This window comes from Gossypium hirsutum, chromosome A13 (genome assembly GCF_007990345.1).
Source record: "Gossypium hirsutum isolate 1008001.06 chromosome A13, Gossypium_hirsutum_v2.1, whole genome shotgun sequence".
In the NCBI taxonomy this organism is placed as follows: domain Eukaryota; kingdom Viridiplantae; phylum Streptophyta; class Magnoliopsida; order Malvales; family Malvaceae; genus Gossypium; species Gossypium hirsutum.
Genome location: NC_053436.1, coordinates 14,584,650 through 14,606,833, shown reverse-complemented (window position 1 = coordinate 14,606,833; position 22,184 = coordinate 14,584,650). Strand labels below are relative to the sequence as shown.

The following is a 22,184-nucleotide window of genomic DNA, read 5'->3' as shown; positions in this document are numbered from 1 at the left end:
AACATCAATAGTACCTCGTAAGCATCTTAAAATCCATTGAACTACTTTCCAATGTTCTTTACTGGATTCACTATGTATCTGCTAGCTGTACTGACAGCATATGATAAATCTAAACGTGAACAAATCATAGCATACATAAGAGATCCCACTGTACTAGAGTATAGAACATGTGACATATACTCAATGTACCCCTTCTGACTTAAGGTACAATTTACTTACTTTTCTATTTCTGAGAATCTCCATACCAAGTATCTTCTTTGCTGGTCCCAGATCTTTTATCTCAAATTCTTTATTTAGTTGGGCTTTGACATTTTTTATTTCTCCTTTATCTTTTTTTGCTATCAACATCTCATCAACATAAAGGAGTAGATACATAAAAGAATCATTACTATTTTTCTTAAAGTAAACACAACTGTCGAAGCTACTTCTTTTGAAATCATGAGAAACTATAAAGGAATCAAACCTCTTGTACCACTGTCTTGGTGACTATTTCAAATTGTAAAGGGATTTTTTTAGCAAGAAAACATAGTCCCTTTTTTTTCTAGACTGTAAAACACTCTGGTTGTTGCATGTAAACATCCTCATTAAGTTCTCTATGTAAAAATGCAATTTTTACATCTAACTGCTCAAGCTCCAAATCATGCATGGCCACAATTCCAAGCAAAACTCGAATCAAACTATGCTTCACAACCAGGGAGAACACATTTGTGAAGTCCACTTTTGGAATTTAACTGTAACCCTTTGCAACAAGCCTTGCTTTATATCTGGGTTCTTCAACTTTTAGAGTCCCTTCTTTCTTTTTAAACACCTATTTACAACGAACAGCCTTTTTACTTTTAAGAAGTTTCACAATATCCCATATTTTATTTTTTTAGAGTGATTCCTTGTTCTCTTGCATAGCAAATATCCACTTTTCTGAGTCTTCACAGCTAACCGTCTCAGAATAATTAGATGATTCTTGGTTTGCATCTATATCTTTAGCCACATTTAAAGCATAAGAAACTAGATCAGTCTTGGTATACTTCTTTGGAGGTTTAATTTCTCTTCTAGTTTTGTTTTTGGCGATAGAGTATTGTGGTGAAGAAACAACTCTATTATGAATTTTTGTACTAGCTTAAGGAGTCGACTCTATTGTGGATTCTGGATTAATCTGATGCTCCACTTGTTTTTAATTTTCTTTATTGGAAAAATCTTTAAGAGATAAGTTAGGTAGCATAGCATTTTTATCAAAAACAATATCTCTGCTAATCACAACTTTTCTATTTTCAGGACACCATAACTTATACCCTTTTACACCAGTTTTATAACCAAGAAAAATACATTTAATGGATCTCGGTTCCAATTTTCTATTATCAACATGAGCATACACAGGACACCTAAAGATTTTTAAATCAGAATAGTCAGCAGGATTATTAGACCATACCTCTTGTGAAATACTTTTCTCAATGGCAATAGATGGAGATCGGTTAATCAAAAAACATGCAGTAGAGACTACTTCGGCCCAAAATGACTTTGGTAAGTTGACATTTGACAACATACATCGAACCTTCTCCATAATTATTCTGTTCATTCATTCTGCAATGCCATTTTGCTGTGGAGTATAACGAACTATCAAGTGTCTCACGATCCCTTCTGACTTGAATAGTTTATTAAACTCATCAAAATAGAACTTTAAGCCATTATCTGTGCGGAGGTATTTTATTTATTTTCCCGTCCATTTTTCAATCATAGTTTTCTAGGACTTAAATGCGGAAAACACATCACTTTTCTGCTTCTGGAAGAATGGCCAAACTTTTCTAGAAAAATCATCAATAAAAGTTAGCATATAATTAGCTTCACCTCTCGAAGGCACTCTAGATGGCCCTCACAAGTCAAAATGAATATACTCCAATGTTCCTTTCGTGTTATGGATTCCTCCGGTGAATAAAACTCTCTTTTTCTTCCCAAAAATGCAGTACTCACAGAACTTTAGTTTGCGAATTCCTCGCCCTTCAAGAAGTCCTCTTTTGCTCAATTCTGTCATGTCATTCTCATTCATATGCCTTAGGCGCATATGGAAAATTTCAGTAATATCATCATCTGACAAGGAAGAGAAAGCGACGACTGCATCATCAGAAATAGTAGAACCCTGCAGAACATATAATTAGACAGTCTTTCTATGCCCTTTCATCACAACGATGGAACCTTTGGAAATCTTCAAAACCCCACTTTCAGCTGTGTATTTGTACCATTTTGAATCAAGAGTACTCAACGAAATTAAATTTCTCTTTAATTTTGGAACATGTTGTATGTCACTAAATGTTCTGGCAATTCTATCAAACATCTTAACTTTAATTGTTCCAACACCTGCGATTTTACATGAAGCATTATTTACTATCAAAACAACACCTTCATACATTGTTTCAGAAGTTGTAAACCAATTCCGATTGGGACTCATGTGGAAGGTGTAGCCCTAATCAAGGATCCACTCCTCCTTCACTTTAGAATTGTTGACAGAAGCGACTAGAAATTCACCATCACTGTAGTCTTTCACAATATCAGTTTCACCGGGATTTTTTGGTTGTTTTCCCTTTTGATTCGCAGCCTTCCTTTTGATCTTATTCTATAGCTCATAGCACTCAGATTTAATATGTCATTTCTTCTTGCAGAATTTACAAGTTTTACCTCTATTTGAAGACTTCGATATACCCTTAGATTTACCGTGAGGATTTCGTTCCTATGTCCTTCCACGATCATCATCAACATTCCAGTCTTGTCTCTCACAAACAATGAGACCTCTCCTTGAGAGTCGGTTTTAACCCACAAGATACTTCATCTTATCATAGAAGGTTAAAGAATCATAAACCTCATTAACTGCGAGGGATTCGCGGCTATATAAAATCGTGTCTCTAAAGGTTGAATAAGACGGGGGCAACGAACAAAGTAGAATCAACCTTAGATCTTCCTTATCATACTGAACCTCCATGGCCTCTAAGTTTGAGAGAATTTCTTTAAACACTGTTAAGTACTAGTGCACAGATGCACCTTCCTCCAAATGATGAGCATAAAGACGCTGCTTCATATGCAACTTACTAGTTAGAGTTTTCAACATACATATTTGTTCCAGCCTCTTCTATAATCTAGCAGTGGTCTTCTTCTTCATCACATCCCGCAAAATTTCGTTAGACAAATGCAAATGTAACTGTGTTAACGCCTTTCGATCCTTACACTTCTTCTCTTCCTCCATCAATGTCGAAGGCATCTTATCTACCCCTAGCAAGGCTTCCTCTAAGTCCATCTGTGCAAGAATTGCCTGCATCTTTATCTGCCACAATGCGAATCTGGTGTTGCGATCCAACAACGAAATTTTATACTTCAAAAATGTCATTACTGTGATTGAGATGAATAACCTGGAAGCTCAGATACCAATTTGTAAAAAAAGAATATTGGAAATGACAATATATCGTAAATAAAAGAGAAATAAATAATAAATAATACACATATTTTTACGTGGAAACCCTTTCGGAAAAAAAACCGCAAGTAGAGAAGAAGAAAATTCACTATGTCGAATTCGAATGATTACAAGAGGAATAGACTATGTCTATTTATAGGTTTGTAAAACCATATTCTAATAGGATTGTAGTAAGATTGAAACACCTTATTCTAATCAATATCAAATAGATGGAGTTTAATAAAGTTTAAAAAACCTTATTCTAAAATAAAATAAAAGAAGTATAGTTCTATATGGATTTTTCTTTTATTTTATTTTACCATTGTATTTTATTTAAATAAGAATTCGAGTCACTTAATTCTAACAATAGATATTGTTTAAGTGAGGATTAAAATGTTTAAATTCAAAAGTATATAGATTAAAAATATCAAAATCTCGATTTATGCATGGTGTAAAGACTCTTATAGAATTTAACCTTTTATATAAAAATCTAAAAGTTATATATTGGCCTAAAAATATCTTACAATAATGTCTCAAAGAAAAAAAAATACAATACCATATATAAATAAATATTGACATTTTAATATATCAACAACATCGGTTGATCTTGTATATACTAAGATTTCATTCTTTTTTCATAGGCTTAATGATAAATTTAGCCACTAACATTTGCATGTTTTGTCAAAATAGTCCTAATTGTATTTTGAACTTTTTTTACCATCAACCTTTTTATTTTTTCAATCTACTTTTTCTAACAAATTTAATGAAACTACCGTTAAAAAAATTAACGGGGATGATGTGAAATATTTTTAATAAGATGTAATTTATTACTTAGATAACCCAATAAGATAATTATATATACAAAATAATAAAAGTAAATAAATAATACATTAAATTTAAAAAGTAACTCTTAATTTAAATAAAATAAATATAATTATCTAAAAAAAATTAACTCAATAGAAAAACTTCTTTGTAAATAAATGTATGAAAGATTGAAATATTTTAAAGAAAAGAAAAATTGAAACCTTAAATTTATTCATTAAATTTGATAGAAAAAGCAAATTGAAAAAAAAAGTTGATGGCCAAAAAAAGTTTAAAAATACATTTAGAGAAAATTTAACAAAACATATAAACGTTAGTGGCATGATTTTGGGCATGATTGAACTCATTTATGTATATATAAACTTTAGTTGATTATTATATATAAATTTTGATTTTAAGTGATTTTCACAAATTACTAATGCTGTTCCAATGCAATTAATACATTATCCAAATGCTCTTATTTCAACAAAGCAATAAATATTAATTTAATAGTATTTTTGTCCTTTTATATAAAATCTAGAAAAAAAAAATTTATGCTTATAATAGGATTTGAACCTAGAACACTAAACTTGCACTTTTCCTACTTTGCCATTTCAATTAAAGCAAAATCAATTTTTTGTATAAATTCTTAATAAATATATTATATAATTATTTTCACTTGCATTGTGGATATCCCATAATCTTATTGATAATGTTGTCTATTGAATTAACGTCACAAGTCAACTCGATACCAACTTGATAAACAATTTGAGTACATTTAATATTCAATATATTTACTTATTTAAATTTTATTTTACTCATAATTTATACTATTTTCTATTCGGCTTAAGGGTAAAAAAAAAGCCATTAATAAAAAATAGAAAAAAATTCAATTAAGCCTCTTAAAAAAAGCACTGTAATAAGTCTTTAACGACAAAAATAATCAATTAAGTCATTTGGTTACAAAAATTGTTAGTTGACTGGTTTGATTATTAATAATATTAATGTTGCAAATGGTGTTGACATGACATGCTGACTGACATGTCACATTTTTTAAAAAAATTAAAAAATATTAATCTAATTATAAAAAATTCAAAGGGAATGTCTCATTCCTCTTTATAGCCATCACCACATCCTTCTCAATCTTCAGTTTGAGACTAGTATTGACATCATCTTTGGCTCCACCTTATCCAACAAATGTCACAAAATCCTTGAAAAAGTCAACCAATTCTCCACTTTCATCTAAGCTAATGAAAGCCATACAAGTCTTAAACCAGTCACTCAGCCAACTCAACAACACCAACAATGGGATCACCATTTTGGCACGATCAACAGTGCTTTCTCGATTTAAAATCCACCACATTTAACTCACTTTCTGACAAACAAAAAGTGGATTTGATTCAATTCCATATAATCTCAACCTACATCTCTTTAGCTCAGTTTCAAACCATTAGAGAAAATATTACTCAACAAAACCATTAGCAACCATTTGAGAACCCAATCTGGCGACAACGGTGACAGGAAATTCCCTCTTGACATCACCACATCAGGAACCACAATGAACATTACATAGGGCTAACTGTTGGGAAAAAATAGATTTTTGAAAGCTTTGAGGTATATTCCCGATTAGTAAAGGTGGAGATTTGAATCATAAAATTATGGTTTTATATTCTACCCCATGAGACATTTACAACTATATACCATATGCTCAAAATGATTAAGTGATGAATGAAAAATTATTGCTCAAATTAAGCCACTTGTGAATTATGTTAATGAAAATGGATAGCTTAGTCCCACATTAGTTAGATATCAAGTGTGGAATATGTTTATATATATGAACCAACTTGGTGATTATTGAATGATTAAGTTAATGCTCTTTTTGGCGTGCAGGGGGTGCAAATCCAAACCCAAACCCGTTGGGATTGGGGGCGCACGTGGGCGACGAGAAATGTTCAAATCAGTCGGGCCCTTCTAAGCTTGCGGATATTTTAGCCCAATACGTAATTTTATTTTTCTTCAACACAATCTCTTCAAACTCTGTTTGGTATTAAAAGGACAAATATTAAATTGAGTTTAATTACTCTTTTAATTCATATATCAATTTAGGTTTTAATGGCTCCTTAATTCACGAACGTTAATGGCTTCATTAGTTAAAATTTCCAAAATTTCTTTCATTTTGAATTTTATTTAAAACCAAAACAATCTGCAGGAAGATATACACTGAATTTTCTCTATTTTTCCTATAAAAATTTTGAGATATTTTCTCAGCATATTTCGAACCTGTTTTCGGTGATAGAAGAATGCTAGGCTAAAGTTCGTTAATCACTATAGTCGTGCTACTGTCGTGCTCATCTTGTTGTATCTTGAGAGACAGTCGACCGTCACTTTTTTAGCACCAAAGGAGCGACTGAATATATCTTAAGAAAATTGTAAAAACTAACCTCAACTACCATTAATAATTTGGTGAATACTCATGTTTATCTTTATCTTATCCTTATTTTTTAAGAGTTTTAAGGTTGACGGAAAGTTTCTTTATGAATCGATTTATTTGAATATTTTTCAAGAAAATTAATGAGATAATTTTAGCTTTTAAATGGGAGTTTAAAACTTATCAAAAAACTATTGGATGATTACTTGAAGAGGTTTATAAATAGGTTATTAGTCGACTTATTCTTTAGCCGTGTAGGGTGTGTTTAGACACTCATTATTTGGAATTTTTTACAAAGAGATATTGTATGTAATGTGAGACATTTGGGGAGAGTGATTTGTAATAATTGAGGTCGGTATTAGGGCTGCAATTAAATTTTTGTGTAAGGTTAGATCGTGCTTAAACAAATAGTTGATTCAAATGATTATTGAACAAAATCATTTACTGAGCAAGGCTCTTAGAGTAGGATTGACGAATCTAAATTGTGTTAGCAAATATTGTGTGTGAATGTTGTTTTTGTTTTGCTCATTCTTCACTTTGCATTTAATTTGTTTTGTTTGATTAGAATGACACTGTTTTTCAAGTTCAAATTGAAATTTTTTTTAGTATTTTTTAAATTTTTATTATGGTTTAAATTTGTAATTTATATAATATTTTTATCATATAAATAGTACTATAACGAGAGTTAATTACTATGAAAATTGAATTTTGAGGTGCTTTTATTTTATTTTTTTTAAAAAATTAATGTTAGACTTTTTACAATATTTTTAATAATATTTTTTTGTAATTTTAATAATTTCTTTTAAATTTTTTTAGTGTTGTTAATAGTTAACCCAAGTCAACTAAAGGTTTCTGTTAATGAAAACGCTTAGTTGATTATTTTTTTTGGTCAAGACTCAATAGGGTGCATTTTTTAAGGGCTCAAATAATTTTTTTTCATTTTTTATTAAGGGCCTTTTGGACCCTTAAGCCTTTTTAGTTTCAAATATTACATTTTATTATTTATTATATGTTATTTACAAACACACCCATTCTATCTAAAAATGCGGTTTCCACATGCATGTGTGTGTGATAAAATTTCTCGTCAATATAACACCATTTTACATTTATATGTTGCGTACACAAATAACTATATTTATCTCATATAAAAATAAATTGATATATATTTTTAAAGTGTATAATTGAATTATAATCAAAGGCTCATGTATACATTTGAATCACTATCAGAGTTTCACATGAATAATTGCACCATCAAAGTTGATACATACACAGATGGGGTGAAATTTATTAAGTTTCATTCACCGAAGCTACCAATTTTCAAGTTTGAAAAATCAGTTGACTTGTGATGACTTTTTGGATGAGATCAAAGAATTTTGGGGTTGAGATGTCTTAATAGAGTTCGAAGATCTATTTCTTACGTTTGAAATGCATTTTGAATCACTCAATTTCAAGTTTAAGAGCTCAAGTTATGACCATTTTAGTGAAGACTACGCAAGCAAAATTTATGGATGGGGTTATTACGGAATTACGAGTTTTTGACTTTTAATTCGGGTTAAATCATATTGGGTTCGATTTTTAGACTTAGGCTTAGTTTGGATAGGCGGTGTGTTTACCTCTGGTGAGGTTAAAAACAGCGGTGGCGGTGAGATTAGTTACTGTAGCGGTGAGATTGGATACTGTAGCGGTGAGATTAGAAACATCGGTGGGGTGTGTGTTTGGATTCAAGCGCAGCTGTAGCGGTGAGGTGAAAATAAAAAATGACTATTAAGGACATCATATTAGAATTGATATATAATAGAAGTTTTTAAATTATTTTACTTATATAAAATTATTAAAATATGTGAATTTATAAATTCATTTAATAAAATATTAAAATGTATCTTTTAATATTTTATTATAAATATTTTAATGAATTATATAATCAATTTAAATTATTTATTAGATAAAATGATAATAATTTTTAATTTTTTATAGTTAAATATTCTTTTATAACAATAATAAATATTATTTTCGCAAATAGTAACATTATAGTTGAAGAGCTTTCGCAGTTATCTGTCAATGAATTTGGTTGTTTTCTTCCCAAATCTGAAAACAAATAAGATTGGGGAAGAACTTAGGCCAAAATTTAAAGGATAAAATGGTAAAATGATATAAATAAAAGTATAGGTATTTTCCCAGTTGCCTTTAACTGCTGCTCTTTGCTTCAGTCCCGTTTCACTGTTGTAGTGAGATTGAATTTTTTTTTCACTGCATTGGACTGGTGAACCAAGCAGCAGACTAGTGAGGTTGAGTACCTCAACTGTACTTCACTGGTGAAAAAAGCTCATCCAAAGGCAGTCTTAATTTTTATTATATATGAGCCTAATATTGCATTGATTAGATTTTGTTATTTATTTATTACGAATTTTGGATTTTTTAAAAACTATTTAAAATTGTTTAGAAGTTCTATGTTTTTTTAGTCAAACAATAAAGTTTAGTTTAAAACTACTTCTTGTTTAGAATAGTTAGAGTTTCATTATATTTAAACGTTTTATTTTGATATAATTCACAAGTGTTAATAATGCATAAAAAAAGAAGCCAAATCCCACATTGGTTAAGGAAATATTTCTAAAAATAGTTTTAAATATAGTCTTACTTCGTACTTTGATTGAGTAATTGAGTAATTGAGATTTTAATGTGTGGTGTTCATGTCGTTGGTTTTAATTATTTTAAATTGCTTAATTTATTTCATATTTAGTAGAACTTTTTCATGTTCATTTAAAAAAAATATAATTTTCACACGTTAAAATTTGATTATATGTATATTTCAATATTGTAACATCCCGATTTTGGGCCTAGTTGAAATAGTAGTTTCGAGACCACAAATCCGACGTAATAAAATTCACTTTTATTATATTTTTATGGTCTACAATTTTACGGGATGATTTCGTGAAAATTTCGTTCGAAAATTTTGACGTTTGAGCACTCAATTTGGTCAAAAGGACTAAATTGTAAAAAGTGTAAAAGTTGAGTTCTACATGTTAGAGGTGTCCAATTGTTATTAGTTTTTAAATTGGAGGTCCTTAAATGGTAATTAGACCATTGGTTAATTGTTGGACAAAAATAGACATGAAATTGGTGAAATAAAATATTTTTAAGTTAGCGGCATTTTAGTCTTTTGGTAATTAAAATAATAAAAAGTGAAAATAAGCCAAAATTATCCATCTGCTTCCCCATTCAGCCAAAATTTGCATGGAAGCCATGGCTTGGGTTTGGTTCAAGCTTCCAAGCTCATTTGTAATGATCCCGAGCCTCGTTTTTAATGTTCTTTACATTTTTGAAGTCCCTGTAACTTGATTTACCTATTTCTACCATTATTTTGAGCTAGGGTTCATGTTTAAAAATTTACCCATGAGTGATATGCATGTGTTTTGATGTATAATGGTAGAAAATGAGTGTTGGGTGTTAAATAAACGACTTTTACTAAGCGATTTTCGATGAAAACGTTTGAAAGGACCATTTTGTAAAAGTTATAAAAATAGTATAAAAAGGTGTTTTGATGAGAATTGAAGTTTTCTATAGTTATGAAAATGGTTCGGCTAGGCCTATAGAGTGAGCAAATTGAATAAAAATCACTTTACGAGCCTAGGGGAAAAAGTGTAATCTTGACAAAGTTAGGGGCAAAAATATAATTTTTCCAAAATATGATTTTTGGATCACATTAAATAATGTGACTAATAATTATACAAAATGTGATGTTATAGATCACGAAAAACGAGGATTGGACCTAGATCCGGTGAAAAATAGAAAATCGACGGTTAGGTTCCTTTTTGCTATTTTGGTGCCAAGGTAAGTTCGTGTGTCAATAATATTGAAATGCTATATTTGAATTGAAAATTCTATATTTTTATTGCACGAATGACATGATTTAATATATTGAAAAGTGATGAAAAAAATTGAATATATAAAATTTGTGAGAACAATGATGATTATGTGATAAATGTATGCTCTTGATAAGAATATGATTTGAATGCTCAATGTCTGAAAATTTATGAAACATTGACGTGGTTGATAATAAGAGGAAGAAAAATCTCGGTTGAATGAAATAGGATATTCGATGAATTCTTGAAAAGGAATTGATGGTAAAAAGGATCTAGCCTGGATGGGTGATCCAATCCCTATATAGCCCTCCCGAAGAATATGTGTAAACGGTAGTCCTGACGGGTAATCCGATTAGGATCTGAATTTAGCCTAGACTGATAATTCAGATCCGATCTCATTTAAGTATATGTCGTTACAGGGGATTTAGCCTGGACTGGTAATCCCAACAATACTCTATGAGTTTATATTACAAGAGATTTAGCCTGGACTGGTAATCTCGCTATAAGAAAGGAGGTTAACGGGAGTGTGCTCTTTAGAAAGGGAAAATACAAATTGATGGACATCAATTTGTAAAGTGATCTACCCTCTTGAAGAATATGTGTGTTGAACTGGATTTAGCCCGGACGGGTAATCCGATTAGGATCTGAATTTAGCCTAGACTGGTAATTCAGATCCGATCTCATTTGAGTATTCAGATCCGATCTCATTTGAGTATATGTCGTTACAGGGGGATTTAGCTTGGATTAGTAATCCCGACGATACTCTATGAGTTTATATTACGGAGGATTTAGCTTGGACTGGTAATCCCACCGTAAGAGCGAGGTTCGCGGGAGTGCATACTTGAAATGATCACTTGTATGAATTGACGGTGAATGGGATATCTATCGAGATTCCAAAAAATTCAACGAGTTTAATATGAGAAATGAAATAAAGAGTTATTGCCATGATAAACGCATTCATGTTATATGATACTATTATGATGCATATGAATTGTCATGTTTGGACGAGTGTAGTGCTAAATGATAGCACAGGTAAGTACTCAAAACCATGGACTTGTGATAAGAATGAAAATGAATGAGTGATACTTATGAGAGTAATTTCATGAAAATCTTGTAATGGTTATCATTATATTATACTAGAACAGTTTGGACAGCAACAATAGTCCTCCTTTGAAAATCCACCAAAAATTGTGGAAGTCGAATTAAAGGCCGGATAAAAAATGGAATTAAAGCTTATTGAATCTAGTTTCAGATAGAGGAAACGGTTAAGCAAAAGAGTTTCATATTATGATATATTTGAACTTTGTGAGATAGAATTAGAGTGAGTTTGGGCTCCCCTGTATCAATCTTGGAAAAACATTAAAAATTGTATGAAAATAATCATGGGTTATAAATTATATGCTTAAAATCGTTAATGAGTCTATTTTCAAGAGAAATAAATAGAAGCATCATTCGAGTCCCGTACTATGAGATAATTAATTCGTAGTGAAGAGAGGTCTGAACTGTCAGACAGCGAAATAGGGGAGACTTTAAACATTAAACTGTACTTACTGGCTAGACCAAAAATTCTAAAAATTTTATGGTAAAAAGATATGTGAGTCTAGTTTCAGAGAAAATTAGTAGATCTTGATTTGGAGTTCCGTAGCTCTAGATATAAATAATTTAGTTATTGTAACTAGAGAAAATAGCTTAACTAGAATTTGAATAAATAGAGAGAATTTGTAACATAGCATGTTAATACATTGCTTATTATTTTTCATGCGAGCTTACTAAGTGTAAAGCTTACTCCTTCCTTTCTATTTATTTTAGTGTTGTCAGGTCGGCTTAGGGTTGGAGATCGTCGGATGTAGCATCACACTATCAAGCCAATACCTTCGGGATATTGATACATATGCTAGAAATTTCAAGTGAGTGGCATGTATAGAGACCTAGTTCTATGACATGTGTTATTATGATTTGGCTAAATGTATTGGTCTATGTCAAGCTATTGTATATGGCCATGAGATGTGGCTTATATTGATTATGGTTTGTAAGTCTACCTAATCAAGTCATGTTTTAATGCATATGATGGGATGATTTGAATATGTTGTTTGGCATGCATGTTTGGTATTGTGATATGTGTGTTGTAAGTATGCTCTATGAACAATTGAGGTGGTCATAGTCATGAAGTAATTGTACATTATGAAAACAACATGATAATAGTTGAACATGAGTGTTTGATGGATAAGTTAGTAACCATAGTATAATGGTAAAAGTGGTCATCAATATGACAAGTCCTATGAATGTGAATTAAGGAATCTAAACTTTGTATTTCATGAGTAGATGCATTGCATGTAAAAGGGCAAGTAAATGTCACGAATATGTCTTGATAAAGAGTGTTTAATCACTAAAGTAAAGCCATGATTTGTATCTTTAATGTATATAAGGTTGTAAGGGTTTTTGGGTAACATGAAGGCTTGGAAAATAGCCTAAGTATTGACTACATGGGTTGAGACACGACTGTGTGTCTCAACTGCGTGAGGGACACGGCTTGGTGACACGGGCGTGTGGCCAACCGTATGGTACAATTTGTTTGATGACGTCATAAACAGAGAGTTACACGGCCTGAGAACACGGGTGTGTTGATGGCACACGGGCGTGCCCCTGTGTCCACACGGGCGTGTGACCCTATTTCATGGGAAATTTCCTAAGTTGTCCTGAAACTTCCCAAAGTTCTTGGTTTAGTCCCGGACTATTTTTTTAATGCATATTTTGGGCCTCGTAGGCCCATAATAGGGACACTATGAATATGTTTGATTGGTTTTAATTTGGAAAGAAATTTTATGGCCCGGTTTGCATGATTTTTGCATTTAAGTTCAGTAATGCCTCGTACCTTGTCCCGATCTCAGGTACGGGTAAGGGTGTTACAAATACATTGTACCTATGTCTCATGTTTATATTACTTACATATTATAATATATTTTATATAGCTTGTAATAATTATTCAATATGTCTATTTTTCAATTCATATTTAAGGTTTGTAGTTGCGCTTCCGACAATATCGTCTTCAAAGTTTGAATCTATATTTTCTTTTTAGGAATACAATGTGACTTGCCATTGCATCCAACATTTGTTGATTGTAATAGTATATATTTCTTAATTTACTTCATATTTTACATAATTTTCCATATTGGTTCAATATGTATATTTACATTATCATTTTTTGTCTTCGAAGTGCTATAAATTTAAATAAATTTTAATATATTAATGATTCATTTTATATAGAATTTAACATGTTTAATATTTGTGTCATGCACATATAATCTTGATAACACCAAGTATGCCTTAAATTATTTAATTTTATGTCTTAATTTATTTCATATATTTATATAAAAAGAATTCATTATCCTCTTTCATAATAATTTAATTTAATTCTAAATTTATTTATTAAAAAATTATATAGTGATATTTACCATATATTAATAAAAATATTATATTCAAAATTTAATTTATTTTCCTAAAACAAAAGACAGCATATTTCAGTTAAAATTAAATTTAATCCCGGGCAAAGTTGGGGGATAAACTCTAGTTATTTACAATTATTGGCAAAAGCTTAGGATATTTGAATTCGAGTTCGACCAAATATAATTGTTATGTGTGAATTTAGTTCAATTGATAAATGCTATCTAAATTATTTTGGTTATTTATTTGTTTGTACTCTATAATGATTTAATTATATTTTGTAATTGTTCGGACATTTATTTACAAGGACGAAAGCAAAGGGGGTACGTAGTGACCTTAGCCCCCTTAAAATGATAGAATTTTCATTTAGTACCTTAAACTTTTATGAAACTATATGTTAGAATAATGGTAAAATTCTACTTTGCTCCCCATAATTTATTATTCATCTCTAACCCCTCTTTATTTGTAATGGTAATTTTCTGACTTCATCCCTATTTATTTTTAGCATTAATTATACTTGCAATTATACTATAATTGTACTAGTAATTACATTTCAAAAAGAAATTGCTTTACTTGTAATTAGTGGGTCTCATCGAATTGGGGGTAATTGGAGCACTCCAATTACATTTTTCAATTCTCAGGGGAGGATGAAAGTTGGAGTATACAAGTAATTACACCCAAATCTAATTTTTTAAAAATATTTTTATAAAATTTATAAAAATTATACTATAAGCATGAACACGTATGAGCGTTTGAGATAGTTATAAGCAAAAAATATATATATCTTATAAATCTTAAAAAATTATATTATAAAAACAAATGGTATATTTTATAAATTTATAAAAATATATATTATTTAAATCCTAAAAATTCTAAAGTTATGGGGAAATATTATTATAATTTTTTTTACATTTTATAAAATTATTATATATTTATTTATAAAATATTATGCTCATTGACATAATTTATTTATGTGTCCATGTTATGTATTATAAAAATAATATATTTATCATAAAAAGTATTATAGATTTTCTTTATTGTAACTTATTTATGAAAAAATAACTTTATAAAGTTATAACAAAAAATTATATTATTTATAAAAAGTGTTATGCGAGTATTGAACAATTTGTAAATTTTTTTATAAGTATTAAATATTATATTATTATTTATTTAATTTATTAATTATAAAAAAATTAACCTAAGATATTCTCTAAATTAAGTTTTTTATAATCAAAGTTATAAACTATTTAGAATATAAAACCAAATATTATAAGTCCAATGCTAATATGCAAATATTATATTTACAATTTTTTGTAATTACAATAGAGTGTAATTACTATTAACCGTAAAAACAAGATCTAATATGAACTTAAAATTGTAAATTATAATCTATCATGTCAAATCATTAATAACAAGTCAAGAACAAAACTAGATGTGGAAACATATATGAATTTATTGATTTTTTGAAAGCTATGGATTTTATGGTTTTGATATTCCAAATTAGGATACAAGAAATTCAGAAGAGGTGACTCTCTCTTTTCTAACGATGAGATATTAGAAAAGTTATTTTATGCGTAATTTGAAAATCATAACCTTAATATATATAACATTTGCACATTAACCCTAATTTCTAATAAATCCATCATCAATTAGAAATTAATTACTAAAGTATCTACACATATTTAACCTATATTTTATTTAATAACTAAGGTCCAATAAACATCAACTAAATTAGATCACTTTTAATTCAGACTAATATTTTATGACAGTAAATAATAGTATGTATGACGTTCATATTTTCCAACAATTACTATTCTAATAATTACAATTTCATTCAATTGACGTTCATATTTTCCAACAATTACTATTCTAATAATTACAATTTCATTCCATTATTCTATGTTATCCAAGCAGATTGTTTATATTTTTAAATATAATAAAAATTTATATTTTACAGTTTAAATAGCGTTAATTTGGTTACTAATGATGGAATCAAAATAATCGTTATTTTTTTAACCTGTGGTTTTTTAAATGTAAAATATAATTAAAAGATTTATATATGTAAAGGAAAAACTTCTATCACGATAGCATACCCACAAATTAATAAAATTTACTTTTTTTAAAAATTATTTTATATTTTTTTTCTAAATATATTTCGAGCAATATGTTAAACTTTTTTTGGTTAATAGATTTAGAAAAAGTAAATATTTTCTAAACAAATTTAATATTTTGAAAGTTTAATTTTGTTTTTATTTTGTTATTGTATTTCCTTATAATATTCACTTTATTCTTTGATATTTATTTGAGAAATATATTAATTTTTATTTAAAAAGAAATATATTAAAGTATTCCTTTTACATATTTGAGGAATAATTCAACATTCATACTTTAAAAACATAAAAAAAACAATTAATGCATAAATATTTCAATTCAGCTTATTAATTTAAAAATTTATATTTATTCCTTAAAAAAATTGTGAATATCATTTTACCTTGAAAACCATCTGATTAAATTTAATTTATATTTTTTTAAATATAATCTAAAAAATACCATCAGCATATTTTGTATTGTAACTTTAACTGAAATTTAGTCAAAAATTAAATTCTCTTAATTTTTCGATTTAAAAGCTCTTTTACAATTTTTATCACTGAGTTCATAATAATTCACTTTTGAAATTGATTGATTGCATGATGGCGAAATTTAATCACAGACATAATTTGCCTCTTTTAAACTTGTAAAATTTGAGTTTAATTTTGATTCTTCTCCCTCTATTTTACAATTTTTTTTTAATTTTACTAAAATGTCTAATTGAGTAACACTATTAAACCACAATTTCTATGTAAAAAATTAAAAAAAGTTATGGGTTCAACAATCTATGTTCAAGAAATTAGTAAAATAATAGTTCGAGTTTGTGTGTTTATTAACAAATTAGATTAACTTTTTAATTGTTGTAAAGTACAGGACTAAAATTTAATAAATTAAAGTGATTGCTTTTCAATTTTCTAAAATTTTAATCCATATGAAAATAATAAATTATTTATTTGATATAGAAGATATATACTGGATTAAATTTAATTTGATTTAAGAGTAAATAGATACCATTCCAAACTCTACCTCCCAAAAAAGTTTCAACTACAAATCAAAACTCTCCCTTTATATTAAAGAACTTTTCAATTTTTTTCTTCAAAAGGACTTCGTAACAATGGAGGATTGCATGAGACTGTGCATGAGGAAGCTTGCGCTATGGCGGACGACGACGTTTAAACCCTTGATGACGCACGCGGAGCTGGAGCCGATAATGGTCACCATGGGCTTCGTCGGCCTCCCGCCGTTCCAGGAAACTCCGGGGCTCGGCTGGAAGGAGTACGTTTACACCGCGTGGTGGCAGCCTAAACCTTTCTCTTCCTTAAGTTCCACGGCTGCTGAGCCGCCGTCTCCGACGGATCCCTCCCTAGACCGAAGTTGCCGTACCCCAGGATCGACGGGCTCCACATTGACACTTACCGTGCCTTCCTCGACGCCGTTAACTTTTATATTCAGATGTGGAATATTTCCGATCTCTTCCATATCAGGTACGAATCACTTAATTTTTTTAATGGATTTTTGGTCAAATTTTGCCTTAAGTCTCTGTATTCTTTGGTCTTTTGAAATTTAATCCCTTTATTTTAAATTTCAAAATTTTATTAGTTTCTCTACTGTCTAATTGTCCAATTAATAGTATTTAAACATAAAATTACTTTTTATATTATAAAGATAGAACTAATTATAAATTAAATAAAAATTATGATTTTTAACTTGTGAAAACAATTGAACGAAATAGAATATATATAAGTGATAATCCAACTAATAATAAACTGAATTTAATAAAACCCAAATTAAATCTAATTTTTAACTTGTTGAGAAAAAAAATTATGATTTTTCTGATTTTTTCTGGGCCCTGTCAAATTTAAAAATTGCTATTTTTAGCTTGTTAAGAAAAAAATTATGTTAAAAAAAATTAAAAAAATGGTATGTTTAAAAAATAAAAAATATGTAAAAATCGATTTTTTCTGATACTATGTCAATTTCTATATAATTTTTTATTTTATTTGTATCCAACTTATTAGATCAAAAATCATTCAGATTTAAATTTCTTAACGATTAATTTCTTTTGTAGGGGACTACCTCTTCAACGTAATTACGATCGATACCGAAAGTGGCGGTGTATGGAAGATGAAAGTATATTTGTGTACAGGGAGGGGACACTAGGAGGAAGAAATCACTTGATCATGCCGAACTCCGTCGGAAAAGACAGCAATAGCAGTTGCAACGATGACAGTGACGGTAACGATTATGGTTCCGTTGTCATTAGTGACAAAGGGAACAGTGACCGTGTTAACTGCGTTGTCCCATTGAAGGATATCATAGTATCTATTCTATGAACACAGAGATGCTTTTACGGATAATTAAAAGAGTTTAAAAATCAAACAAAAATAATAGTTAAAGAATCCAAAATTAATAAATAAATAAATAAACCTAGAAATTAGAAATTGACACACGCAATGAATTCACTTATTTGTTAACTCGTTTTGCTGTGTTAAGGGATGACCAGTCTTTTATTTATATTGACCTACAATTGTATACAGATAATTTTTTCCCTAAATGATCCTTGGACGTTCGAAAAGCTACCATAACGTTTAGATGGTTGAGGAACAAACAACAACAAATTGGTCTAATTATGCTTTTCATCTCTATGGTTTTTACACATTTAAAGTTCGATCTCTTCACTTTTAAGAATTTAATGGCTAAATTAATAAAAAAGGTCTTTTTTTTAATTAGACATTTAGGTTGTTTTTTTATTTAGGAAAGCGTGCATAATGTTAGAGTTTATAATTTTTTTAGGGTTGGGGTTTTTGGATTTTGGAATTGAAGTTTAGGGTTTTTAATTGAAATTGTAAAAGTTCATAGGTTGATTTGAGGGGTTAGGGATGTGATAACGCGCCTCAAAACATGTACATTTCATATATTATGGCAGGATAGAACCATCACCTCGAAACCCATTGTGAGGAAATCAAGTTTCGGGATAATAATGCTTAATACGACTAGAAGTCGAAGTCTAGATGGAGATCCTAGTTGATGGCTATGATGCAGTCACAGGTTCGAGTAATAATCGGGTGGCCAAGTGACGATCATTATGCGGTTAGGAGTTCAAACTTTTTGGATACCTTTAAACAGTGCCTTATATATATCATATATAAGATTGATGTCATAATTATACGGAAAAACTTTAGGGACTTTTGTTGTAATTAATGTAATTTTTTTCTCTATTTCTAAGCAGTTGGTATCTTTGATATTTCATTCTTATCTGAAGGCTGACATCGAAATGGACACAAGAGGACTCTCAGGTGAAGAACAAATGTTCCGGCACAGTAGAGGTTCAACTCAGGTCAGTGTGACAATGGTTGTAGTTATTAATGACTTGTTTAATAACGAAAATTATCGTCGCCTAGAAAGGAGCATCACCTTTATTGCACTTCAATAGTCGCTCCCAACTTTAGAGTCCTTGTGTACACGATAATGCCGGCCTTTGAATAAAAAGAAAGGTTAAAGGTTAAAGGTATTAGTATCGCTTGTTGATTGTTGTTGCTCAGGACAGTAATCTGAGGATTTTTTCAATAACTGGAGAAATGGCAGATGAATCAAATTTCTTCATGAGTCGATTACGTTGCCACGTTTACTGGTAACTGGACATATGTCATATCAAACAGTGAAATCGATATATTGTCCGAGATTAAGCGTCATGGTAGCCTATGGGATTGCACTCATCATTGGTGCTACATACGACATGTAGGATCCAATTACCACAAAAAATATCCTTCGAAAACTATGCGAGATCTAGTCATTGACATAGGTTTGTAGTCACAACTATTTAATCATTGTACATCAAATAATCATACTGGGTTTGTTCGCTGAACTAACAACTAGGCGTTTCTCAATAGCTTACAAGCTCGTCCAACATCGATTCCATAAAATGTTGAACAACCTGAGCACCATCAATGTTTATAGTGCGACGTACCTAGTGAATATATCTTTTAAATAGTGACGCAATCATATAACAAGGGTCTATGATGCGGGCACATGACGTTAAACTTAGCTGAGTGCATCAATTCTGTACTAAAGGGGATGCATCATTTATTGGTAATCTCGGTTGTCAAAGAAACATACTTTTGTCTGGTCGCCTTGTTTTTAAAGAGCGTGACAGCGTATGCTGGACAGATAATAGGCGGCGGTACTTGATACGATGATGTCATAAAAGAGATTCTATGAAATACAGTGAGGATGAACACTATGTACGTAGTGTGCCAATTGTGTCGGAGCCTCTATTTTAAAGTCAAGGAGCACGATAGGCCCAACCACGACATGTCAATGGCATCTTATCGTGTGAACCTAACAGCAGGGACTTGCGATTGTTAGAGATCCTAAGCACTTCAGTTCCAATGCACACAAGCAATTGCTGTATGTGGGAACGTACGAATTGAGTACGTGTCTTACATCTACAATGTCTACCGACTAGAACACATTTGCAGTGTGTGAAGTCTTGAACTCCCAACTGTCCCAGATGATAGCATGTGACTGTCAGTGTCTAGTGCACCATACGAGTTAGCTCTGAACAAATACCTGCGTCGCATCCCCCAAGGTCACCTGAATTCCACCTGGATAAGGAACAATATGGATGTTTGGGAGATGGACAATCAAGAAAGATTATGCGAGTATTGTAGAAACCTAGGGCATACGAAGGTAACATGTTCTCTGTACAAGATTACATTAGGGCCTCAACGATAATAGCATTATTTTCTTCCAAATAATATTTATTCCAATGCTTTCATTATTCAAATGTTCCAAATTTTTTGTACATTGAAGTAACTTACGCTTATCTCACGTTAGATAGTAATGAAGACAAATGTGATGTTCGAATGAAAAACCTCGATTTATTTATTTATTCAAAAAATATATATTTACATTGCACTATTTAGAAAAAATATATCAATCATAAAAAAATACATCAATCGTCTCGTCGGGGAGAATGTGTGCCACAAAGCAGTGGACAACGGTTGTGTGGAGGATTTTTGTGGGGCTCCGAAGGTGCAGGCCTATAGACTTCCTCCTCGCTGCTATTATCACCTCTACCCGCACCTAGCAATGGCCATTGGGCCTTATCTCCGGCTACGCTAATGCCATCATAGTCCTCCGTGGTTGACTGCTGTGTCATCTTAGGTCACAAAAAAATAATGATGTGTGTGGTGTTTGTGTCAGTATTGACATGTAACAATAAGGTGGTCCAAATCTCAGATACATCAGCATTGTCCCCAGCATCGATTGATGCATGGGTGTCTATGTCAATGTCGTCATTAGTGGCAGTGTATGCGCCAGCATCTGGTTAGACATCTAGGTCGGTATCGACGTTGGCATGAGGGTGAAGAATGTGGAGGACGTCGGTACTCTAAAATATGTACGTACGGGAATAGAAGAACTGCCCACTACGGCGACTATGCGTAGTGCGGTGTTTATAAAAAAAACATTGGGGTTAGCGAAATGAAGAGGAACAAGTGATGTGAACTGACTTGAATATTACGTAAACATAGGCGATGTTTCTTTTGTCAGAGCCAATGATAAACCTGTTGTGCGACCGCGTCCCCTCCTACGCTGTTGTTGTGACGGTTGTCATTGTCTCTTCGGTCGAATTTGTCTACTCGCCTTCTACGAAAGCAGATGTAGCTTCTCAATAACTTTGAATTACATCATGTAATCGGTTTCTACCGCCCTGTCCACTGAGGAAAGTTGTTCATAGACGGGTAAGGATTCCATCCTACAATCCCAAGCCTGGATGTGCTCATTGTGCTTCCCTGTCCAATCCTTGTCGTTCTTCCCCCGCATGTCCACATTGTGCAACTTTTTTATGACTCGCAGTGGCAGCAAAATTTGTTACATTTACCTGAATTACCGCAATACCTGGTCCGATTTGTGCATTTCTACCACCACGTACACTAACAACGATACCTTCACGTCCCACATATCCCAGTTTGAAAACACTTTCGACGGGATGCAATATATGATATTAGCATCGGTGAATGACATCCATTCAAACTGAAAAGCAAAATTAAAAATATAGTTACGTACAATTTTATTTTTTTACTAATTATTGCGTAATTAATATAGGTTCGAAAGAATAAGTAACAAACCTTGG

The 22,184-nt window shown here is 30.9% G+C and overlaps 1 protein-coding gene and 1 pseudogene across 1 annotated transcript; one reads left to right on the top strand and one right to left on the bottom strand.

The window, feature by feature from the left end:
* Positions 1-1,864: 1,864 nt before the first annotated feature.
* LOC107894633 (uncharacterized mitochondrial protein AtMg00300-like) lies at positions 1,865-2,745 on the bottom strand. Its single transcript, XM_016819891.1, has 2 exons — positions 2,701-2,745; positions 1,865-2,128 (listed from the first exon to the last, which is right to left on the bottom strand). Exons 1-2 carry the CDS (start codon positions 2,743-2,745, stop codon positions 1,865-1,867), a joined length of 309 nt encoding a protein of 102 aa, XP_016675380.1.
* A 14,348-nt stretch (positions 2,746-17,093) lies between these two features.
* On the top strand, positions 17,094-19,712 carry LOC107894634 (uncharacterized; annotated as a pseudogene).
* The last annotated feature ends 2,472 nt before the right edge of the window (positions 19,713-22,184 follow it).

Excerpts from the sequence above, each read along its gene's own strand:
- LOC107894633 (XM_016819891.1), bottom strand. The coding sequence starts at position 2,745 with ATGTTGATGATGATCGTGGAAGGACATAGGAACGAAATCCTCACG. Across the intron at positions 2,129-2,700 it reads ATAGGAACGAAATCCTCACG|GGTTCTACTATTTCTGATGA; the intron begins GTAAATCTAAGG and ends TATGTTCTGCAG.